The following is a 25,020-nucleotide window of genomic DNA, read 5'->3' as shown; positions in this document are numbered from 1 at the left end:
TAATGAAATAATTTATGTCGCCGTTCAGTAAATGGTAAATGTCTATCATTTCCATTTCTCCTGTTCAATCATAGGAAATTACATATTTGCTATATTCGTTTCCAGTGGCTGTTACAATGAATTACCACAAACTTGGTGGCTTTAAGCAATAGAAATTGGTCATAGTTCTGGAGGCTAGATGTCTGAAATCAGCTTTACTAGGCTAAAATCAAGGTATTGACTGCTCTCCCCCTGGAGGCTGTAGGGGGGGATCCTCTTGTTGACCCTCCCAGCTTCTGGTGCCTGTAGGCGGTCCTTGACTTGAGGCCCTCGCGCTCTGCTCTCTCTCCTTCCTAGCGCTGCCTTCTCGAATCTCCAGTTGCCTCACTCGCAGAGGGGTACGTGTGATGGTGTTTACAGTCCGCCTGGATGGTGCAGGGTAGTGTTTCCATCTCAGGATTCTTGACCTAATGTCTCATCTGCAAAGGCCCTTTTCTCTAAATCAGGCAACATTCACAGAATGCATATCCCTCGGATAGAGAATACAGATAATAGAGCACATGCAGTGCCATCATTTAGGGGATGCCCTGTTCCTCAGACCAGGTCTTCCATTTTTACTGAAGATCATTTCTCATCTAGTTGTCTCGTTTTCAATTAAGTTGAAAATGTTATGTTATGAATAGACAAAGAAGGCAGAAACTTTCTGTTTTGGGAGAGTGTAGTATCTGGAGAGACACCTCCATCTGCCCAGATGAAAAATTATTCCTCTTGATGACAGCCTATACCCTGCTTGCCATTTTAAGCTTTTCCATTGCCTTGGTAGTGGGTATTTGGGGATGGAATTACCGTTCAGGTCACACTTCAGACCCAGTGGTTCGCTTGTGGAGCAATGGCTGGTTCGTGCCGGTCCAGCACCTTACGCGGGGCACTTCCGCTCACCGCGTGCCAAGGAGCCAGGCACCGCCTTCTTCCCTCCACGTGACTGTGGGCTTGCAGGGCACCAGACCGTTCAAATACTCTGCTTTCCACAGTGTGAAATTCATGTTCTTCTAAGAGGCATGCAGTTGCCCTTCTGAATTTTTTCTTAAGACCTCTCTCCCAGTTGGTCTTTGTTCATTACTTTGCCATGTTTCCTGTGTTTAGCGCCTGCCTCCCCCGGACACTGCCACTGGGTTAAAGGGTGTGCTCTGCCCTTGCAGACCTTTGTTCACACTGCTCCTGTGTCTGCAAGTCTGTGGTTCCGCTCTCAAACCCTCTCACCTGTTTAAATCCTACTTGTCTTTACATCCCGAACTGAAACTTACTTTAACAGGACACTCACATTGTGCCTACTACTGACTGAGTGCTTTCCGAGCACATCACAGATATTAACTAGGTTAAGCCTCATAACAGCCCTGTGAGGCGGGCACTGTTTTGCTAAAGTCACCATTTCACAAATGAGGAAACCAAGGCCAGAGGAGTCGGTTACTTGCCCCAGTCACTCAGCTGGTGATTCTTAGAGCCTGACTGGAATGCAGGCAGTCTGGTTCCAGAAACCATGCCTCTCCCTCTCTTTGATCCTTCCCTTCTGTTTTTATCCAGAATCTTTTTTTTTTTTTTTCTTCCACCCATTCTCCCCTTGCAGTTTTTCCATAGAACTTTCATTCTGTCACTTTTCTTATATTTTAATTACGGCACAATTAATACAAACTACGATGAAAAGACTTATATTTTTACTACTTTTTCTCATCAGATCACATATAGTAACTTGCTAAGTTAATGTCCATCTACCAGAATAAAAATAAATTAATATGGAAAAGAATTAGGATAGAAAATTACAAAAATCCTAAGGGTGAGATTAATACACAAAAAGGTACATGTTATTTTGTAGGGTTGGCAAAATTGGTCTTCACATTATGCTTTGAGCTTTCTAGTGGCCAAAGCGGAGGAAAATATGGTTATAGAATTCACAGCATCTAAATGGCTAAAAACAGTCATAAAACAAAAGATAATTGTACTTATTGCAGCCTAGCACTTTCTAGTCCTGGGACCACTGGACGGTCACAGGTAGATCCTCGCTACACCCAGTCCTCAGGAAGTCATTTTGATTTTAGCTCTAAAATAAGCCTTAAATCTATTTTTCTTTGATCACCTTTTCCACCCTGCACTCCAGCCAGACTGGTCTCCCTTCTGTTCCTTGAACAGGCCAAGCTCGTTCCTTTCCCTCTCCTTTGCCTTCACTCCTTCACTCCTCCTCCTCGGAAGGCCTGTCTGCAGTTGCCTGCCTGCCCCTCAGCATCCTGTTCTCAGCACACACAGGCACCATGTCAGAGAAGCCTCTGCTGGTCGCCTTGTTTGAATTGGCCGCCCCATAACCCAGAAGCCGGCCCACAGCACCCTTCTTGGTTACATGGTAGCATTTATCAAACTGAATTTACCTTTCTGACTTGTTCACTTTTTCATTGGTTACTCCTCAGTATTATGTAAAACCTTAAAGGCACTTGTGTCCCTAATGTTTGGCATATAGGAGTCACTCAGTAAATACATGTTGAGTGAATACAGTACAATCGCAAATTCTTTAGACTCTTCTGATCAAGTGTTGACCGTTTACAACATTTTTTGTTAGTGTAGTTCTTGTCTGTCACGTGACTAGATTACCAGGGTATTAGCTTTTTGGGAATGGTCACATGGACAGCACCACTTTGGAATTTCACAGCAGAACAAGTCATTACTGGAATCTTCATGAATGTTCTCCACTGTTATCACTTCAGGGTAGCTTTCTGCTGAAAGATGTAAATGATCTAAAATTAAATCCTGCAGAAGGGAGTAATAAGTATTTTAATAAAACCTTTTCATTCAGTTTCAAATGAGAGGACTAAACTTACTCCTTTTTTACTTAGGAGATAAGGAAGTTTCTTTACTTCCATTCTGCCCTGTGCAGCCCTGTGGTACGTCACCTCCCTAACTCCCCGCACGGACCCCAGCAGAGAACACATCAGGGAAGATTAGGACTGATGCCACTCCAGGCAAACTCTCTGTTTAGCTCTGTGGTTTTCTCCGTAGGGTCTCTACCCCATATATTGCCTGCTGCTCTGGTGGTCTGGGCTGGACAGTTTTGAGCCCTCAAGGATGCTCCCTTCCTTTCCCCTCTTCAGAACAGCTGGCTAGTTCTGTGTTGCTTCTCCACTGGCCTTGCCTGGCCCATCTGGCCCTTTCCCCAAGTAGCAGGCAGTGTTGTCTCCCTGCATTTGTTACCAGAAAGAGCAGGAAGAAAAAGTGAACAAAGCAGATGAAGCCTGTCTTTCTAAGTAGTAAATACGCATTCACCGGCATTGGGTGCTGAATGTGGTGGTTTTGTTTCAACTTAGGACACGAGGCTGACCCATTCATGCAGCTTTTATCCGCTTTCATCAAATGGGGAAAATTTTCAGCTACAGTTTCTTTGGAGAGTTTGCCTTCCCCTTATCTCTTCTTTTCGTGGACTGCAACCCCATGTTAGATCTCACGATGGCACTTCCCAGACTGTATGCCAGGGTGCTGGGGTGCTGCATCACACTCCCAGGGCTGCCGTGGAGAGTTTACAATTTCCTGGGACCACTGCAGTCATCGGCGGCTTTCACACACTGCATGAACTGTCAGCTTACGTTAATCATTTATGGTTTTAACACTAGGTCGTGCCCCACTGGTTTCAGTGGCATCATATCTTTGTAGAACCGGCACCTGAGCAGCTGCTGTGATCGATGTTAGGTAGCCACGGCTGCTCTGCCTGTTGGGCACCACGTAGCTTCCCACACCAGGGGATCAGATGGGGCTCGGTCACTCTCATTTTCTCATCCACACTGATTCTCACATGCTACCTATTCTCTTTTTAAAATGGATTATGAATAATATCATAGATGCTAAAGATTGTTTTAATGACAGAAAATGATACATTCTTCTCCACAGTATCTGAGAAATGTTATCAGGAAAACTGAGTAGTTAATATATGGGCCATAAATATTTCACCAGCATATGATATGATTTATATTATTCCACCAATCTCTATTAAAAAGTCCTTCTTTATCATTAAGGAAAGGCTGGATATAGGAAAATGATAATATATTTCTTTTTCTACTAGCCAAAATTATAGGAATTTCCAATTTTAAAAACCCATTAATTTGAGATGTTACGTAAACTATATGATTGCCTCCTGGATTTGCCTTCTGAGGACCTTGTACCATCTGACCTGCCAGAACAGTCACTCTCCTCTCCTTCCTTGCAACTCTGTGTCTGCTGTCCGTGCCTTTCTTAAAACCCAGACGGTGGCTGACCACACACGTGCCCCGCGCCCCGGGCAGACACTAGAGGACTCTCCTCGCACACGAGCTTCTCTGCTCCTCTTGCCGTAAGACCTGGACTGCCCCTCGGTCGTCAGCATCCACTCCCTTTGGTCCACGTGCTCTCGAGTGTGTGTTAGTGCAGCCACGCTGGAGTTGATGCAGGGGAGGCAAAAGGAGAAAAACGTGTGCTTTCTTTTAAAATCACCTTAATAGGCTTTGGGAAGGCAATAACTGAGGCAAATAATGTGGCAAACAGCGAGAAAACTTCTGATAAAGAACTTGTAACTTAAGCGCAGCCTGGAGCAGACACGTGAGAAAAGCCGCTGAGCACGGTTCTCCTGCCTACGGTGCGTCAGCGCAGCCTGAAGGCGGGTGTGGGTTCCCGCTCCTCCTGTCGACTCCAGTGCCAGCTGAAGGAAGGCTTGGATACCCATCAGGCCAACTGACTTTTCCTAGAATAATGTCAAGCAAGCGCCGCTGAGAGGCTGCAGCCCTGTACGGTGGAAGGAGCCCAGTGGGTGTTTCCTGCGCAGTGGGCGTCCCCTCCCCGCCCCTCCCCACCCTGGCTCTTCAGAAGTTTTAATCAATTTTTTTCCTCTTTGGCCATCAGTCAGTTGCTGGTGTTAGGTCATTTAATGTCACACATTTTCCTGAGCTCTTTCTCTGACAAATTGAAGTTGCAGAGATGATGACCAAGTCATTGTCCTGCCATTCTGGGATTTTTAAGGGGAAAGTCAGAGAAACAAGTAGTTATGGCAGAATGGCTGAAATAGAGCACGAGGGATATGAGGAAAAGTGAAGCGGAAGCATAAACGATAGCACAGATCATCCTGAATTGGGGGCGTGGGTACGAACACACTTAGGATGAAGGCAAAGTAATCAGGCAAGGTAGTGCCAGAGGGAAGTCATCCCATGCAGAGGGGCAAAGGCTTGAAAGCAGGAAAAATGGGGCCATCTGCCTGGAGTTAGGGTGTGGCTATGGGAAAATCAGAGTCACTGCCAGCCCCTCCTAGCTGCGTGGTCTCAGGGAACTTCCCTCGCTAAGCCTAGTTTCTTCGTCTGTAAAATGGAGATAGGATGTTGAGCACACATTAATCCATATCCTACTTAATTTTTTAAATGTCTCATTGAAGCCCAGACTGTGGCATGATTCCTTTTCTGATTACTCAAAATGATCCCTCACTAAAAATTGAATTTCTGTAACACAGATATTTGATCAGTCCTTGGGCAAATTGCACATCTCTCTTAACTCCTTTATTATCAATTTCACCGTCATCACAGAGGAAGACTTGTGCTGCATAGTTCCAGAAGGCAGAAGTAAGGTTGATACTTAGAAATGATAAAGATTTTTGCTATTTTTGTTTATAAGGAAAAAAAGTAAAAACATGCTAGCAATCAGAATTGGAAGACAGTGACAGGCTTCAGAGTACGGAGCGAGCTCTCTGTCTCCAAGGGGATATGTCCCTGGATGAAACGATAAGTTTCTTGTACTTTTAAGAGGGTGGACTCTCTCACACTGTCTTATGTTGTCAACAGTTTTACTAGTAACCAGTTTGTAACTTGTTGGAGAAGAAACAGATTGCATTGGATTTCTTACAGACTGTGTACAATGTAGAATAACGTAACACTTACTCAGTCTTTTTTTTTTTTTTTTAATTGCATTGAAGGTTGGATGGTTCGCAGAATAAAGAAAAGAGATAACGACAGGTTTCATAACAGGTCTATAACCTCTGGATCGAAGCTACCCACAGCAGCACTTGAAATGCAGAGTCTCAGTCCCCAGCCTAGGTGTACTGATGCAGACTCTGCCCCGAAACCAGGCCCCAGGTGATGTGTGTGCACAATCAAGTGTGAGAGGAGAAGCACGGCCCTAGCACCGCATTTCAGATGATCTGTAAAGGTGGTCAGAGAGCTGCCAGAGTCCTCTATTCAGAACTTCCAGTCTCCATCAGCCCCGATGGCTTCTTATGTTTGTTCTGAGGGATTATGACCATAGGCTGCGTTTACCTTTCCCTTCTGTCCAGCTTCTCGTTCCCTTGTCAACCTCTGGCAAGAAAAAAAAATATCTCAGTGATTAAGCTTTCAGAGAGGTGAAGGAAAGTTGTCACATGTGTTAGGATTTCTATAGGAAAATAAATTACCCCTCAGGTCATTATTGCGTCAAGCGTTGATCCTCGGATGGATCTCTGGGAAAGCTTATTCTTACTGTGAGACCGGCTAGACCTTGACACTGGATCCGGCAGGCACCCGCTCTGTGATCAGCTGGAGGCCTTTCTCTTCCTGAGGCTCAAGCGTCCCCTGTGTTTCCCAAGGTCACCCAGCTGATAATGCTGGAGCTAGCTTGAGCTAATTCCACGAAATTCATTGTTTTATCATACACTTTTGCTTCTCATGAAATATATAGCAAAAGCCAAACAATGTGGTATATATACTCTTACTCTATACCACACTGCATCACTGTTGCTAAATGTATGAAATGTACATAAATGTGCTGCTGCTGAATGGATGAAATGAGCACAAATGCAAGTTGTACCTTCTGTCTTCTCTCTCTCCTCACCCTTCAGTTAGCAGCCAAAAGGACAGTATTCAGGACAAGAGTCCAAGTAGAAGTCCACGTGATAATTACCACTTACTGAGTGCCTGTTTTAGCTTAGGCACTTGATGCAGTTGTAAACCTCACAACTGTTCTGCAAGAGCTAGATATTATTAACTGGACTTGTAGATGGGAAAACCAAGGCTCAGCAGCCCAGTGATGACAGGACTAGATTTGAGTATTGAGTGTGGGTGTGCTGGAAACCCCCATCACGTGCTTTTTCATCATAGCCTAAAACCTCCTATTAATATATAAACTGAATAATTAGTTCCTAATTGACTGAATGCAAGAAGTTATTGATCATCCAAAGCACTCTTCCCATGGAAAAAACTTTTCTCAATTATTTTCACATCTGAGTTTCAAAACCAGAAACCAAGGTCACCCTGCTGAAAAATGCAAACAGAAAGAACCATTACAGTCACACCCCTTTGCTTATGAAACTTTCTACTCAGATGTGTTATGTTTCTGCTTTTCCCTTATCCCCGTTCTGAGCAGTGTGGCACCCAATCCTATCAATTTGAATCAACTTTTCAAGTAAAAAATAAGTAAGTTCCCATTGATTGTCGTTATAAATGTCATCTACCAGGCGCTTTTTCTGTTCTCATCCCACGTTATCAGCCCTGCTGTTTATCTCTACCCTGAACTTCATTTGTGGCGTTGAGTGAGCGCTGGGCAGTGCAGCGGGACCTTCACGTTGGCCTGTCGCTCCGCGTGCCTTCCTCTCACCAGAGACCACTTACAGCAGTACTGAGACTGTGCTGCTTGACACCATTCCCGTGGGATTTCAAACTCTTAAAAACGAATCTTCAAACTGTCTCTTGTAGACAAGTATCCCGAGCTACATATATCAAATGACTTGTCTAAAATTCTATAACGGATTCTTTAGTATGATTCCATATACCCAGTGGGCACATAACCTAACAATGTCGATGATGATAAGAAAGAATGGTGAGCTTCTTAAATATAAAGTAATGTCTTTCAGTGTGGTAAAGGACACAAATTTATTGAAATACTGAATATTTTGTGATCGATATAGTACCTTGGATGGCAGGGATGGGGTATTAGATAAAGAAGCAGGAGCCTTATTTACTTTGAATACACACAGATTGACTGAAATATCACAAATGAGTGAGATGTACCATAAGTAGAAACTACTCTTTTCTCTAATCACATTGAAGATTTTTCTAGATGTATACCAGAGATAAAAAGGTGAGTAAGACTATAGATATTACAGTGTCTATCAGTACAGTTCAGAGAGATTGAAATTTATCTAAGTTGCTGATATTCATTGAGTAGGAAATGGGCTAAATACTGTGTATGTCCTACCATTTTTTCCTTCACCATAACACTAAGAAATGGGTTCTGTATCCCATTTCACAATTGAGGAAACTGTCTTGGAAAGTTCAGACTCTTGATTAGTTTGAATGTTAATTGGAAGGCAGAGGTAAATAAGTACAGTCAGGAAATCGATCTGAATCCAGTGTCCTTGCTCTAGACCACCAATTTTATTGCACCGATTTTTATGACCTAGTATGAAAACAAACAAAAAAAAGATCTAACTTACAGTGCTCAAAAAAGGGATAACACAAGTTGCCTAAAGGTGAAAGTCATGGATTTTGACAGTTTTGAGAAGTACCAGTCAGGTTTTTTGTAAGATGTCCCTCCTTTGGGATTTGTCTAATATTTTTCTCATGATTAGCCCAGGGTTATAGGTTTGGGGAACAAAAACCGCAGAGGTAAAATGCTATTTTTATTACATCATATCATGGGAACATACTATTCACATGACTTACCACTATTAGCTCATTGCTTTTTGTTGCTGAATCATATTCCATTATATGAATGCACCCCAGCTTACTTATCTATTCACCTATTGAACAAAGGGCATCTTGGTTGTGTTAGTGACTAATTTCAAAATTTCAAATTTCAGGTATTCATTGGAGCTATGTAGGAAAGCAGTTGACTTATTAACTTTGTATTCCAAGACCTGTTTCATGTGCTTATTAGTTCTAGTTTATTGTTTGTTCGTATGGTTGCTTTGTTTTGTTTTGATCTGGTTGATTCCTTGGGAATTCTTACATGGAAATGTCACCTGCAGACAAAGTTTTGTTTCTTCCTCCACAATCTTAAAAGTTTTATTTCCTTTTCTTGTCCTATTGAATTAGGTAGGACTTCTAGTACAGTTTTAATTGGAGTGGTAAGGCTGGACATCCTTGCCTTGTTCCCAATCTTAAGGGGAAAGCATTCAGTCTCTCACCATTCAATATGATATTAGTTGTAGGTTTTTGTAGATGTTCTTTTTTTTTTTTAAACATCTTTATTGAAGTATAATTGCTTTACAATGGTGTGTTAGTTTCTGCTTTATAACAAAGTGAATCAGTTATACATATACATATGTTCCCATATCTCTTCCCTCTTGCATTAGATGTTCTTTTTTAACTTGAGTAAATTTACCTCCGTTCCTAGTTTGCCAAGTTTTTATCATGAATGATGTTGCATTTCATTAAATACCTTTTCTGCTTTATGTGATCTTACGATTCTTCTTGGTGAGCCTTCTTGGCGAGGTGGTCACATGGATTTTCACTAATGCTGAAGCAGCCTTTCATACCTGGAACAAATCCCATTTGGTCGTGACGTGTTTAATACATTATTAAATTCACTTTGCTACTACTGTTTTTGAGGATTTTTGCGTCTTTGTTCATGGGAGATACTGATTTATGGTTTGCTTGCTTGTTTGTTTCACTGTATAATGTCTTTAATGTCTTTTGTTTCCCCTTGGACCACATGTCTCTTCCTCGGGATGTCAGAGACCACCTAGCTCAGCCCCCGTCACCCTTCCTCGGCCTCTCTGTCTCCCAACCCCTTGACCAGTTGTGGCTTCCACAGGTGGACTTAGAAAAAAAATCTTGGGAGGCACCTCCTGTGACAGGTCCCCATAAGGGCTCAAGACCAAGTGGAGGCCGGTCACTTCTGTCTTCCCCGGTGGCCCAGGCCAGTCCCAGCCTCTGACTAGTAATGTAGAAATAATTTTCAGGAGGCACGTCCGGTGACCACCCTCAGAGAGTGAGTTAGGAAATGTTTCCTCTGATTTTATTTTATGGAAGAGAGTGGAAAACTGATATCATTTCTTCCTTTAATATTTGATAGAATTCACCAGTGAAACCTCTGGGTCTGATGCTTTCTTTTTTGGAAGATTATTAATTATTGATTAAATTTCTTTAATAAACATAGTTTTATTCAGATTATTTAATTCTCTTTGTATGAGATTTGGTCATTTGTATATTTCAAGGAATTAGTCCAGTTCATCAGAGTTAACGAATTTGTGGGCCTAGAGTTGTTCATCATCTTCCTTTTTTATCTTCTAATGTCCTTGAGGTCATTAATGATGACCCCTCTTTCATTTATGATATTGTTGTTGTTTTCTTGTTTAGCCTGTCTAGAGGTTTATTAATTTTATTGATCCTTCCAAAGAACCAGCTTTTGGTTTTGTTAATTTTCTCTGCTGTCTGTGGAATTTGAGCTCTCAGCTGTGTGTTTGCTATCCCAGTCAAACGAGAGAAGAAGAGAGAACTGGTCTGTAGGCAGCCACGTTATCTGCTTGGTTCTCCTTGTTTGGAGGACATTGTCCATAGGAGGTGGGTCAGGCTATGCCTTTATTTTCTGGTGGAGCCAAATTTCTGTCCTTATTTCTTCATAAGACTTGCACACTTCCTCAAGTTTTAGCTTACGTTGGGCTCTTCTGCTTCCTGCCTTCCTCTCTGACTTGGAAGTCTCATTGTATAATGAGCCTTTTGTGTTAGAAATACATGAATATGTTGAATTCTACTTCAGAAAATATATGTGTTTATTTAACCTAAGAATGATGTTTTCAGTCCCTAGGTAGTAGATACACTGTTTGGGAAAGTTCATTTTATTCCCTCTCCCGTGGAATCTGATGTCTGTTTTCGTCCCGGGTTTGCCAGCTGTGTGTTCTCAGACAGTCTTAAGATCTGTTTAGGCCTCCGTTTCCTTGCCCGTGGACAAGCCAGGCAAGGCCCAAGCCGCAGTGTTGGAGTGAGGGTTGCCTGAGGCCCTGGCAGGACGTGATGGAGGGGTGCTCGGTGGATGCAGCCTCCCCAGACGTCAGCTTCCTGTTCTGTGTCCCAGACAGGCACTGGCTCCCGGGGTTTCTCTGATGTTACCATATTTATTGTTGCTGGACTAGCTGCCTAAATGACTTAATTTCCTTCCTTTAGGTAGGTACCTGTTTCGCATTTGCTTTTAGTTTTCACTTTGCGTATGGTTTCCTTATTTCTTTTTACAGAATCATGGAACACTGATTTTTGTGAGGTATAAATGCATGCGAACAGTGGAATGCTAGAGAATACCATGAAGATTGCTAATTTGACCCTTTTGCTTGCAGGGGAAGGGGAGGAGTCGCGGCCCGGCCAGTGGGAGTCGGGGTACCGCGAGGGACGCCGACTTCCAGGGGAGTCCTTTCCACGCGAGGGCCAGTGAGTCGAGGAAGAGGACTTCTCACTCCCAGAGCAAGAGGCGTCCCCCCAGCTGGGTACAGACCTCCACCGCCGCCCCCAACACAAGAGACCTACAGAGATTATGTAAGTGGAGGTGTTCTGATGATCTGTGACCCAGACATAGCGTCGGGTGTTGTGACCAGTATCCCTCACCTTGCTTTAGCTCTTTAGCAAATGTTTATTGAGTGCTAAATAAGTACTTGGTACCAGAGGCACAGAAAATGTGAACGAAATAACCTCTTTGGTCAAATAACTTAAACCTCAGATATGGAAGATGAGTTTGGGTGGTGGCGAGGTTCAAGACCAGGTCAAGGGGGCGTGCGGGCAGCCCCCAGGAGTGTAGCGTGGCACTCGTCCACAGTCCTCTCCAGGTTGCCTCTGAGCGATTCAGTCATTTAAAAAGCAGTCGCCTACGTATACCAAGCTGTTTTTACCCTTCAGTGTTTCCACTTAAGCTGTGCTGCTGAATACCGATTCTTAGTGGAAATTCTTTTCAGGGAAGAAAATAAAAGTTCCCAGTTTTTTACATTATTGCATTATCAGTTTTCCCATTTATCATTCCATAATTCTTTGATATGGTTTATAGACTTATTTAACATAAGAGAAAGAAAATACATCCATGGAAAATGGGCGGCAGGGGGTGGGGAGGGCGGAATCTTTAACAAGAATACAGAACCCCTGGGATTCTTACTGTAACTTTCTGGTTAACATAAATGAGGAAGATAAGTACTGGATAGATGTTTCATATTAGTAATTGAAAGTATTAAAGAAAGAGTATATGAACTGTTGTCAAAGAAGGGGAAGTACTGACAGGCCTAAAATGCCAGAACCAGTAGGTTTTCATGTCTCCCTTTAATGGAGGTCTCTTGCTAGGAGCTCAGCACCTCTTTGCACAGTTTCTGGAACTTTCAGTAATCCCTGGGCCACAGACAACTTCTTCAGTGTCATCTGCAGCCACCAAAGGAGCTGAGTCTTTGTCCTGGTCATACTGAACTTCTTATAATTCCCTAAATGTGCTGCGTCCTCTTAGGCTTCCAGAACTTTCCTCGTGTAGCAGCCTCGGCCTCGAGTGCTCCTCCCCCTCATCTGACTGTTTCCTGTTTGTCCTTGCAGACTTAGGTCAGCTGTTACTAGGGGAGCTCATGGGAGGCAAGAGCTGGCCTGTTGAGCATCACCGCAGTCTCCCACCTGACCGTGGCCGCTGGCAGGGCAGGGACGGAGAGCTGCACCCCTTTGCACTGGCAGAGCGCACGCTGGGAGCTCAGCGAGTTATATTCTGAAAATAAGTGCCATGGGGACAGCTTCACCATTTGGCTGTTCACTTGGGGAAGGCTGTGTCTGTGTCTCGGCTCTGTGTTCTTTACAGTTGGACGTGGTCCTGTTTACTAGTATTCTTACCAAGCTGGCAGTTGTGCCTCAAATTCATCCACAAAGGCTGAGTCTCATGAGAGTAGCAGAGACTGAAGGAAAGGAAATGTTGTGAAATTCCTTTGAGGTGGCCCAGTGTCTGCTTTTTTCCACCTTGGCGTGCCTTGAGTTCCCTCAGGTTTGGGTGCTGTAGATGTGGCTGGATGGTGTCGCCGTAATCGCCAAGGCAGGGGGTATGGGAGACCTGGATCCTAGGCCCCCCTGTGCTATAAACATGGTACGAGTCAGGCAAGGTACTTAGCTTTTTTTGGCTAAATCCACCAATCCACCTGTCTCAGAAAGAGCCAGTGCCTTCTTTCCATACATTAATTCATCTTTCCACTCAGCAAAGATCGATTGAATTCCTACAGTGTGAACCAGACACACACATCCTCTGTCTCAGTGTGTATACCCTGGTGAGTCTCAAATGAAATTAGATGAATACAAATAAAAATTTCTTGAAAGGTTAAAGTCGAGGGGAGCAAAAGGAAGAGAAATTCAAGGCACTTGGTTTTTCTGTGTTTAGCTCTGAGTTTTATTGATAAGTGATGGGAAAGGCATGAAAACAGTCGATTTGCAAAGTACTCTGTTGAGTTAATAACACCCCTTCCCATCCACTACCACGGCTAATGGGATGGTGGCCGTGCAGAAGAATATGTGTCCTGTCAGGAGCAGACGAGGGCTGGAGGGCTCTGAGCAGAAAGGCAGCCCGCGTCGCGTGAACCCACACTCACGCCTGGCGCTCTCCGGGCACGCATTGTCCCTGAGGCTGCATTTCCAACACAGCTCGTACTCATTCTGCCACACCACAGCGTTGCCTTCACATAACAGACGGCCACGTTGGCTGTCTTGCTTATAATTTGCCATTGGTCTTAACCGTTTGAGATTCTAAAGATTACTCGCACTGTACGCTTAGCTTTGCAGCATGGGAAGGGGAAAAAAAACCTTTAAAAAATTATTTTGTTTATTTGCTTATTTCTAGGATTTTAGATCATGTGGGTATACTACAAAATATCCGACTTAGCCTGGGTCCTGGAACCCCCCAGAATGGTTATTCATTCACGTGGCAAGTGGGAAAGTTGAAGCTGGTCTTCTTAGAGTATACTAAAATAACTATTCCATTGAACTGGAATAACCATAAATTAGACTCTAAACTCCGTGGGAGTAGGGACCCCCGACCCCACCCCTGCACCCACCTTTGTATTCTCAGCACCTAGTATAACGTCTAGCACATAGTCGGTCCTTAGTACATGTTTGCTGAATGGATGAATATTCTCAAGACCGAGTTTTTAAAAATTGCCACCTGTGGAGAACCCACCCCAAATGCCTCCTGTGTGCTTTGTCGTTTTTAGTCACTTAGCGGTTTATATCTTATTAGCATGTCACTGTGTAGTGCAATCTTCACTTAGTATACGTCTGTTTCTAGATTGTAGACTTGTCAGGAAAGGCACTGTGTCTTGTAATTAGTCTCTAGCCACTAGCATAGTTTCTGGCACATTGTAAGCACTTAGTAAATGTTTACTGGACTAGACAACCCTGCACAGAGACCAGGTAAGTTTTCCTAACGAAGGTTGCCATTGATCTTTTCTAAGTCAATTATTGTAACCGTCCCGTGGGAAGAATATGATAGTTGGCATTTAGAAAAAGATCTTCCCTTCATTATTCTTGTGCTCAGAGGGCAGTTGCAGGTTACAAAGACGTAAGACTGATTCTGTGTAGCTCCTGAAAATAACAGAGTCACGTATGATAAGTCTGATCTCAGTATGAGAATGCTTTCAAGAAGGACGTAACATTTAACGAGAAACTGCTCTCCATGAGGCACTTTCTTATATGTCATGTCATGTTGTTCTCACAGCCACTCAGAGAGGTATTGTGATCCTGTTGTACAGGTGAGAAATTCAGATGTGGGAAGTTAGTGTCTTTCCCCACGTCACAAGGGTGATACAGAAGGAGCAGATGCCGGGTTCACGATGCAAGGCCTGTGTTCTATCTTGAACAGCCCGTGCTTGATTGAAACCAGCGCTCTGCGAGCTGAGATGATAAGGTCTCCTCACCTTTGGGGAGAGTGCAGCAGATCCTGTACCCTGCTGTCATCAGGAGTGCAGCAAAGGATGGCAGGAGATTACGTAACCTCTGTGGTCCCTTGCAGTTTAATAATTCTCTGGTTAAAAGCTACCTTAAGTAGGGAAATGAGAACTGAGAACCATTAGGAAGAATGGGATGGGTTAGGATTTAAAAAATAATAATAAACAAAGCATTATTACATTGATTGGCAAACAAAAAAAAAAAAAATGAAATAGCACTTTCACTGTTTAAGAATTTCCGAGCATCTGTATCTCTAAAAAAGGCTTGTCATTCCTTTGGAACTCAAAAATGTAATTTTTAATGATTTCCTTGAAATACATTTGTGGTAATAAATGTTCTGTTTCTATAGAACTTGTTGGTTATATCTAACCAATTCAGTTTACTTATTTTAACTCTCATTTAACATTTAGTATCTGAGGCCATTATTTCCAGAATAAAAGATGCAAAGAAATCATATCAGTTGCTTATTTAAACAAAAAAGGGGATGAAACCTGTTCTTTCAGATCCTGCCACAACTGGTGCTTTTTTGAGAAAGTATACATTTCAGTCCTTAAAATACTCAGTATTCTTCAGATTATGTATACTAAAACGAAGGTATTTCAATACAGTTTTAGGCCCAAGAAAAAACTCAATGTATGGTATATGTAAATTTTTTTTAGTAAATAGTTATAATATGCCCATAATAAAAATGTTGCCTATTAGCCCAAGCAAGAAAGCCTGATAACTTAAAGGTATTTTCTTGTCAAAATGTGCCTATTGAAATTGGACTGATTTTTCTCAAGGTGAGTTGGTGAAGATAACTTGATCATTTACAATGTCATCTGAGCCCACTGTTCTTCATCGGAGTCACTGTCACAGAATATTCCCTGAGTATGTGTCATTGAAGAAGAACATCTGTTGGCAAATAAATCTGTTCCACTGTGAGAAGGTTATTATCACAAAAGTACATGTAACACACAGTAGCCATTTGAATAGTATAGGCTCACCACCTCTCTGTGAACACCAGTCTTCTGAGAATAACTCTAAGAATACAAGGCAATTCAACAGGATTAGCTTTTTTCCAAAAAGGAAGAAAACAGATAATGGATGTGTTTTCAACCATTTGAGTACAAACTGGGACCTGCTGCTCCACTTTTCACTTAGTAAAGTTAGAGATAATTACAGTAACTTCTCATCTCTTTTCGAGAATAAGAAGCACCTCTCCCCAAAATGACATTGATTAATTACTTATGTCCAGATAATTAAATAGCTGACAAATAATTAGTGTAACCCAGAATATATTCAATGAGAGCACTTTAACAATTCAAAATGTCGTTGTAATTACACAAAAGGACATGTTTGATGCTTGCTGGCCGAGCGCAACTTACATGTGAATTTCTAAAGTGAAGTCATTTTTTACAAATTGCTTTAGGCTCCACATACAAAGAAAACACACAAAGTCCAGTCGGCCCTCCATTATCTGCAAGTTCGACATCTTCAGATTCAACCAACCACAAACGGAAAGTAGTTTTTTAAAAGTTCCATAAAGTTCCAAAACTGAAGCAAAACTTGAATTTGCCACATGCAGGCAACTATTTACATAGTATTTACATTGTATTTACAACTATTTAAATAGTATTTACATTGTATTACTGTAAATAATCTGGAGATGATTTAAAGTACAAGGGAGGATGCATAGGTTATATGCAGATATAACTACATATCCGTTTTATATAGGAACTTGAGCATCTGTGGATTTTGGTTCCGAGGGGGTCCTGGAACCAATCCCTCGTGGATACCGAGGGACGACTGTAGCTGCGTATTCCCCAAACACTCAGTCTGGTCGTTTTATTTACTGTCTCTGAAAAATCTTGTCCATTGCCGTGATTTCACGTGACATTTGTGTGTTAGTGACTACTAGATCTGCCTCTCCTCCGAGCTCTCTCTAGGGCCCCTTCCTGAGTCCCTCCCTACAGGCCCGCAGCTCCGTGCAGGCTGTGTGTGGCCCGCAGGGGCCTTGTTCCTCCCAGGGCCCTTGTTGAGGGAACAGCACCGCCATGAACCCAGGCGCCCAGGATCTCTTTCGTTCATCGTCATTCCCTGCATTCACACGGTAAACACGGCTCACTTCTTCATGAATAACTGTTTGATCTCCAGTTAATCTACGTCACAGCTGCTTTAGGGAAGACGCTTGTCCTCCTGCGTCTTAGGAAACATTCTTGCCAACCTCCCCGCGTCCACCTCCTGTGCTCTCATGATGGCCTCTCACAGTGCCTGCACTTTCCACAATTCGTAGTTACTTGTTTGTATATCGTTTTCACGTCTGACTTCTCGCTAACTTTAAGTCTTTGTTTACTCTTCTATTCCTACCACCTAACATATAGTAGTCGCTCAGTAAATGCTGGTTGTTTATTTTATTTTATTTTAATATTTTAATTTAATTTTATTTATTTTTTTATACAGCACGTTCTTATTAGTCATCCGTTTTATACACATCAATGTATACATGCCAATCCCAATCTCCCAATTCAGCACACCACCACCACCACCCCCCACCACTTTCCCCCCTTGGTGTCCATACGTTTGTTCTCTGCATCTGTGTCTCAATTTCTGCCCTGCAAACCAGTTCATCTGTACCATTTTTCTAGGTTCCACATATATGCATTAATATATGATACTTGTTTTTCTCTTTCTGACTTACTTCAATCTGTATGACAGTCTCTAGATCCATCTGTGTCTCTACAAATGACCCAATTTCGTTCCTTTTTATGGCTGAGTAATATTCCATTGTATATATGTACCACATCTTCTTTATCCATTCGTCTGTCGATGGGCATTTAGGTTGCTTCCATGACCTGGCTATTGTAAATAGAGCTGCAATAAACATTGGGGTGCATGTGTCTTTTTGAATTATGGTTTTCTCTGGGTATACGCCCAGTAGTGGGATTGCTGGGTCATATGGTAATTCTCTTTTTAGTTTTTTAAGGAACCTCCGTACTGTTCTACATAGTGGCCGTATCAATTTACATTTCCACCAACAGTGCAAGAGGGTTCCCTTTTCTCCACACCCTCTCCAGCATTTGTTGTTTGTAGATTTTCTGATGATGCCCATTCTGACTGGTGTGAGGTGATACCTCATTGTAGTTTTGATTTGCATTTCTCTAATGATTAGTGATGTTGAGCAGCTTTTCATGTGCTTCTTGGCCATCTGTATGTCTTCTTTGGAGAAATCTCTATTTAGGTCTTCTGCCCATTTTTGGATTGGGTTGTTTGTTTTTTTAATAATGAGCTGCATGAGCTGTTTATATATTTTGGAGATTAATCCTTTGTCTGTTGATTCGTTTGCAAATATTTTCTCCCATTCTGAGGGTTGTCTTTTTGTCTTGTTTATGGTTTCCTTTGCTGTGCAAAAGCTTTGAAGTTTCATTAGGTCCCATTTGTTTATTTGTGTTTTTATTTCCATTACTCTAGGAGGTGGATCAGAAAAGATCTTGCTGTGATTTATGTCAAAGAGTGTTCTTCCTATGTTTTCCTCTAAGAGTTTTATAGTGTCCGGTCTTACATTTAGGTTTCTAATCCATTTTGAGTTTATTTTTGTGTATGGTGTTAGGGAGTGTCCTAATTTCATTCTTTTACATGTAGCTGTCCAATTTTCCCAGCACCACTTATTGAAGAGACTGTCTTTTCTCCATTGTATATCCTTGCCTCCTTTGTCATAAATTAGTTGACCATAGGTGCATGGGTTTATCTCTGGGCTTTCTATTCTGTTCCATTGATCTATATTTCTGTTTTTGTGCCAGTACCATATTGTCTTGATTACTGTAGCTTTGTAGTATAGTCTGAAATCAGGGAATCTGATTGCTCCAGCTCCATTTTTTTGCCTCAAGACTGCTTTGGCTATTCGGGGTCTTTTGTGTCTCCATACAAATTTTAAGATTTTTTGTTCTAGTTCCGTAAAAAATGCCATTGGTAATTTGATAAGGATTGCATTGAATCTGTAGATTGCTTTGGGTAGTATAGTCATTTTCACAATATTGATTCTTCCAGTCCAAGAACATGGTATATCTCTCCATCTGTTTGTATCATCTTTAATTTCTTTCAGCAGTGTCTTATAGTTTTTTGCATACAGGTCTTTTGTCTCCCTAGGTAGGTTTATTCCTAGGTATTTTATTCTTTTTGTTGCAATGGTAAACGGGGGTGTTTCTTTAATTTCTCTTTCAGATTTTTCATCATTAGTGTATAGGAATGCAAGATATTTTTGTGCATTAATTTTGTATCCTGCAGCTTTACCAGATTCATTGATTAGCTCTAGTAGTTTTCTGGTGGCATCTTCAGGATTCTCTATGTATAGTATCATGTCATCTGCAAACAGTGACAGTTTAACTTCTTCTTTTCCAATTTGTATTCCTTTTATTTCTTTTTCTTCTCTGATTGCCATGGCTAGGACTTCCAAAACTATGTTGAATAATAGTGGTGAGAGTGGACATCCTTGTCTTGTTCCTGATCTTAGAGGAAATGCTTTCAGTTTCTCACCATTGAGAATGATGTTTGCTGTGGGTTTGTCATATATGGCCTTTATTATGTTGAGCTAGGTTCCCTCTCTGCCCACTTTCTGGAGAGTTTTTATCATAAATGGGTGTTGAATTTTGTAGAGAGCTTTTTCTGCATCTATTGAGATGATCGTATGGTTTTTATTCCTTAATTTGTTAATGTGGTGTACCACACTGATTGATTTGCCTATATTAAAGAATCCGTGCATCCCTGGGATAAATCCCACTTGATCATGGTGTATGATCCTTTTAATGTGTTGTTGGATTCTGTTTGCTAGTATTCTGTTGAGGATTTTTGCATCTATCTTCATCAGTGATCCTGGTCTGTAATTTTCTTTTTTTGTGGTATCTTTGTCTGGTTTTGGCATCAGGATGATGGTGGCCTCATAGAATGAGTTTGGGAGTGTTCCTTCCTCTGCAATTTTTTGGAAGAGTTTGAGAAGGATGGGTGTTAGCTCTTCTCTAAATGTTTGATAGAATTCACCTGTGAAGCCTTCTGGTCCTGGACTTTTGTTTGTTGGAAGATTTTTAATCACAGTTTCAATTTCATTACTTGTGATTGGTCTGTTCATATTTTCTATTTCTTCCTTCTTCAGTCTTGGAAGGCTATACCTTTCTAAGAATTTGTCCATTTCTTCCAGTTTGTCCATTTTATTGGCATAGAGTTGCTTGTGGTAGTCACTTAGGATGCTTTGTATTTCTGCGGTGTCTGTTGTAACTTCTCCGTTTTCATTTATAATTTTATTGATTTGAGTCCTCTCCCTCTTCTTCATGAGTCTGGCTAATGGCTTATCAATTTTGTTTATCTTCTCAAAGAACCAGCTTTTAGTTTTATTGATCTTTGCTATTGTTTTCTTTGTTTCTATCTCATTTATTTCTGCTCTGATCTTTATGATTTCTTTCCTTCTGCTAACTTTGGGTTTTGTTTATTCTTCTTTCTCTAGTTCCTTTATGTGTAAGGTTAGATTGTTTATGTGAGATTTTTCTTGTTGCTTGAGGTAGGCTTGTATAGCTATAAACTTCCCTCTTAGAACTGCTCTTGCTGCATCCCATAGGTTTTGGATTGTCGTGTTTTCATTGTCATATTTCTCTAGGTATTTTTTAATTTTCTCTTTGATTTCTTCAGTGATCTCTTGGTTATTTAATAAAGTATTGTTTAGCCTCCATGTGTTTGGTTTTTTTACGTTTTTTTCCCTGTAATTCATTTCTAATCTCATAGCCTTGTGGTCAGAAAAGATGCTTGATATGATTTCAGTTTTCTTGAATTTACTGAGGCTTGATTTGTGACCCAAGATGTGATCTATCCTGGAGAACGTTCTGTGCACACTTGAGAAGAAAGTATAATCTGCTGTTTCTGGATGGAATGTCCTATAAATATCAATTAAATCTATCTGGTCTATTGTGTCATTTAAAGCTTCTGTTTCCTTATTTATTTTCATTTTGGATGATCTGTCCATTGGTGTAAGTGAGGTGTTAAGGTCCCCCACTATTATTGTGTTACTGTCAATTTCCTCTTTTATAGCTGTTAGCAGTTGCCTTATGTATTGAGGTGCTCCTGTGTTGGGTGCATATATATTTATAATTGTTATATCTTCTTGGATTGATCCCTTGATCATTATGTAGTGTCCTTCCTTGTCTCTTGTAACATTCTTTATTTTAAAGTCTATTTTATCTGATATGAGTATTGCTACTCCAGCTTTCTTTTGATTTCCATTTGCATGGAATATCTTTTTCCATCCCCTCGCTTTCAGTCTGAATGTGTCCCTAGGTCTGAAGTGGGTCTCTTGTAGACAACATATATATGGGTCTTGTTTTTGTATCCATTCAGCAAGCCTGTGTTTTTTGCTTGGAGCATTTAATCCATTCACGTTTAAGGTAATTATCGGTATGTATGTTCCTATGACCATTTTCTTAATTGTTTTGGGTTTGTTTTCGTAGGTCCTTTCCTTCTCTTATGTTTCCCACTTAGAGAAGTTCCTTTAGCATTTGTTGTAGAGCTGGTTTGGTGGTGCTGAATTCTCTTAGCTTTTGCTTGTCTGTAAAGCTTTTGATTTCTCCGTCGAATCTGAATGAGATCCTTGCCGGGTAGAGTAGTCTTGGTTGTGGGTTCTTCCCTTTCATCACTTTAAGTATATCATGCCACTCCCTTCTGGCTTGTAGAGTTTCTGCTGAGAAATCAGCTGTTAACCTTATGGGAGTTCCCTTGTATGTTATTTGTCGTTTTTCTCTTGCTGCTTTCAATAATTTTTCTTTGTCTTTAATTTTTGCCTGTTTGATTACTATGTGTCTCAGCATGTTTCTCCTTGGGTTTATCCTGTATGGGACTCTCTGTACTTCCTGGACTTGGGTGGCCATTTCCTTTCCCATGTTAGGGAAGTTTTCGACTATAATCTCTTCAGATATTTTCTCAGGTCTTTTCTCTCTCTCTTCTCCTTCTGGCACCCCTATAATGCGAATGTTGTTGCATTTAATGTTGTCCCAGAGGTCTCTCAGGCTGTCTTCATTTCTTTTCATCCTTTTTTCTTTATTCTGTTCCGCAGCAGTGAATTCCACCATTCTGTCTTCCAGGTCACTTATCCGTTCTTCTGCCTCAGTTATTCTGCTATTGATTCCTTCTAGTGTAGTTTTCATTTCAGTTATTGTATTGTTCATCTCTGTTTGTTTGTTCTGTAATTCTTCTAGGTCTTTGTTAAACATTTCTTGCATCTTCTCGCTGTTTGCCTCCATTCTTTTTCCGAGGTCCTGGATCATCTTCACTATCATTATTCTGAATTCTTTTTCTGGAAGGTTTCCTATCTCCACTTCATTTGGTTGTTTTCCTGAGGTTTTATCTTGTTCCTTCATCTGGTACATAGCCCTCTGCCTTTTCATCTTGTCTGTCTTTCTGTGAATGTGGGTTTTTTTCCACAGGCTGCAGGATTGTAGTTCTTCTTGCTTCTGCTGTCTGCCCTCTAACGCTGGTTGTTTAGATGGATGGACAGACATGGATGGATGGATGGACAGACATACAGACAGATGATTGCCTTAGCCTCCTTAGTCCCACCTTTGCTTGTTGTCCTGCCCTAACCCTGAGTCCTTCCCTTGAATGATGTATTACTCATATTACTTCTGGTGTGCTTTCTGGTATCTAAAGTCTGATGATGCTACTGCCCCGCCAGCCCCAGAACGTAAGAACTAGTTGAGAAGTTTAGGAAGATAAAGTTGAGATTCTTCTAAGTGATGTCTGAAGGCTTTCTTGACTGCCCTCTTCAGCCTCTTAACCCCCTGCTGTCCCCACATCATCATTTTATTTCAATCAATACCTGTACTGCAGTTCCTTAAACATACCAGGACTGTGTGGCTATCTGTGTATGTACTATTGCTTCTCTTCTAATGCCTTTTTTTGTTCTGTCCCTACCAATTCTTTTTACTATTTATTCTTCAGCTGTGAAGCCTTCCTGGTCCTACTCAGGCACCCCTGGGTGCACGTGGTGCCTGCCTCAGTGTCTGCTTACTTGTCTTTGTTCCCTGTAGGGTGGAATTCTTCAGGGCAGGAACTATGTCATTTTTTTTTTTTAAATCTTAATTTGCCCAGAGCCTATCACAGGGCCTGACATTTTGGAGATACTAAATAAACATATGGAGGATGGCTTTTATTAATGCCAACTAATTCTGTCATTCCGTGTGTCATGTGCCTTGTTAAACATACTTAGTGAAATAAAACTAAAGCCAATTTTAGCAAACATTTAGTGACCTAATAAATAGGAAAGACAGTGCAATTTAATAAAGAGGATATTATTCTGAGATGTAAAATACTTGGTTTCTAATCCTCCTTATTGTCTGTGTCACGTCTGGTTTTTTTTCTTGTGTAAACTAACCTTTTTAGTTTCTTCATCTGCAAAATGCAGGTGATGGTACTTTACCTATAAATCAGCAGGTTAGACCAGATGCTGTTCTAACCTCTTTTCCAACTTTAAAATTCTGTAATTGGTTGTTTTCTGAAATTTACTTGGTTTCCACTCACCCTAAACATGTTCTTTTAATAAGAAATTGTATTTTCATCAAATAGAAATCTTGATATTGAAAGGAAAGTCACAAAATAAACAAAGCAAACATTCTAATGAGAGAAACAAGCTAAAGGTGAGTGGCTCTGAATCTTTTGAATTCTAAAACAAGTTTTGAAAAATAATTTTAAAAGTGAGATCTCTTTTTAAATGCAAACTCACCTTTCAAGATTTATAATCTAGAATTGTCTTAGAAATTTTAATCATGTTATTTTTTAACTCATTTAATTATGGTTGCATCAGCCTTCTATTCATGGGAGGTATTTACCATTCACTAATATCCCTTGATATCTTAATATTGTGTAATCATTTAAGCTTTTGAGCCTGAGCTGATGGGTTAATCACCTTTAAACATACGTACAGTGGGGCGTTCTAGATGAAGTCGTACGAGTTCATCAGAATATGAAAGCTCTCTCAGGTACTTGAAATGCTCTGATTATCCAGCTGTATGGTGTTTACTGAACAGAATGTGGAATTGTCCTCAAACCACCCCATCTGGTGTGGCAGTGCCTACTTGAGCGAGGCAGGGGATGGCTGGGCACACGAAGGACTTTTACACGTTTTAGAGAAGGATGTGCAGGCTCCTTGAGGCTGCTGGGCCGTAGGAAGTAGCAGAGCCAAGTACATCTGACTAGAGCACCAGGCGCTTTTCTCTTCAGATCCTCCCATCAGGGCCTCCCCACGGGGGATGTGGTGTGCAGTGGAGCACGTGGTCCCCCCATGCTTCCCCGTACGCTGCTGCCCCAGCCCTCACAGTGCTGCCGGGTGGTGTCTTCTCCCAGACAGGAGGAAGGAAGGAAGGTCACTAAGCCACAGACACAGGGGATAACCCAGCCTGCCCTGTGCAAGGGTGGACATCCCATCCAGTGGCCTGCGGGCTGAGAAGTGGGTGAACTGAGATTGGATCCCGGGTTCCCTAACCTGGGGTCTGAAGCTTTTATTCACAATATTCTCACTTGTATAGTGTTTATGACCTAGAAGAAGTGAGAAAATAAGTGAGGAAAGAGTATAAGAACCAGAGCTGGAGACACAATCGTAATTGTATAGCAAAGGCATCCCTAGCCATGGACCTTTCTTCCAGATTGATGCCCATATCTGGTCTGTCTGAGTGACTGAAGAGGATCCTGAGCTTTCTAGGTGCTTCTTTGTAAAATCATCAACTTCAGTCTTAAAGTCAGAAGTTGCTGCTTTAATTTATTATATGTTTGGAAGGACAGTATCTGAAGGAGATGGCCTCATTTGGAAACGATCACAGAAGTGTAGGACAGTTTCTCCTAACTGGTTTAGTCTTCTAATGTTTTTCTGATTCCGTAACCACAGGAAAACAGTGTTACTCTTCAACTTTTAGAAGTTGATGGAAGAAAAGGCAGCTGCCATTTGTTGGGTATTTACTTTATAGAACGTATTAGTGTGCCGGGCACTTCTCCTGTATCGTCTTATTCACTCCTCACTTCAGCCCTGTGAGGTAAACGTGATCACCAGACCGTTTAGAGAGGATGACTAATTTTTCCCAAATCACACTTCTAGTAAGTAATGAAACCCACATGCCCTTATTTTTCTTCACAAGCACTT

The 25,020-nt window shown here is 41.5% G+C and overlaps 1 protein-coding gene across 4 annotated transcripts in view; it reads left to right on the top strand.

Moving 5' to 3' along the window:
* The window catches only part of KHDRBS3 (KH RNA binding domain containing, signal transduction associated 3), a 182,933-nt gene that overhangs the window by 90,378 nt on the left and 67,535 nt on the right, over positions 1–25,020 (top strand). For all 4 annotated transcript variants that reach the window (XM_057532293.1, XM_057532292.1, XM_057532291.1 and 1 more), the window contains exon 6: positions 11,273–11,468. In XM_057532293.1, coding sequence (XP_057388276.1) covers positions 11,273–11,468 — 196 coding nt within the window. The remainder of the gene's footprint in view (positions 1–11,272; positions 11,469–25,020) is intronic.

Source organism: Balaenoptera acutorostrata, chromosome 17 (genome assembly GCF_949987535.1).
Source record: "Balaenoptera acutorostrata chromosome 17, mBalAcu1.1, whole genome shotgun sequence".
Classification (NCBI taxonomy): Eukaryota; Metazoa; Chordata; class Mammalia; order Artiodactyla; family Balaenopteridae; genus Balaenoptera; species Balaenoptera acutorostrata.
This window is presented reverse-complemented; position numbering and strand designations above follow the sequence as displayed.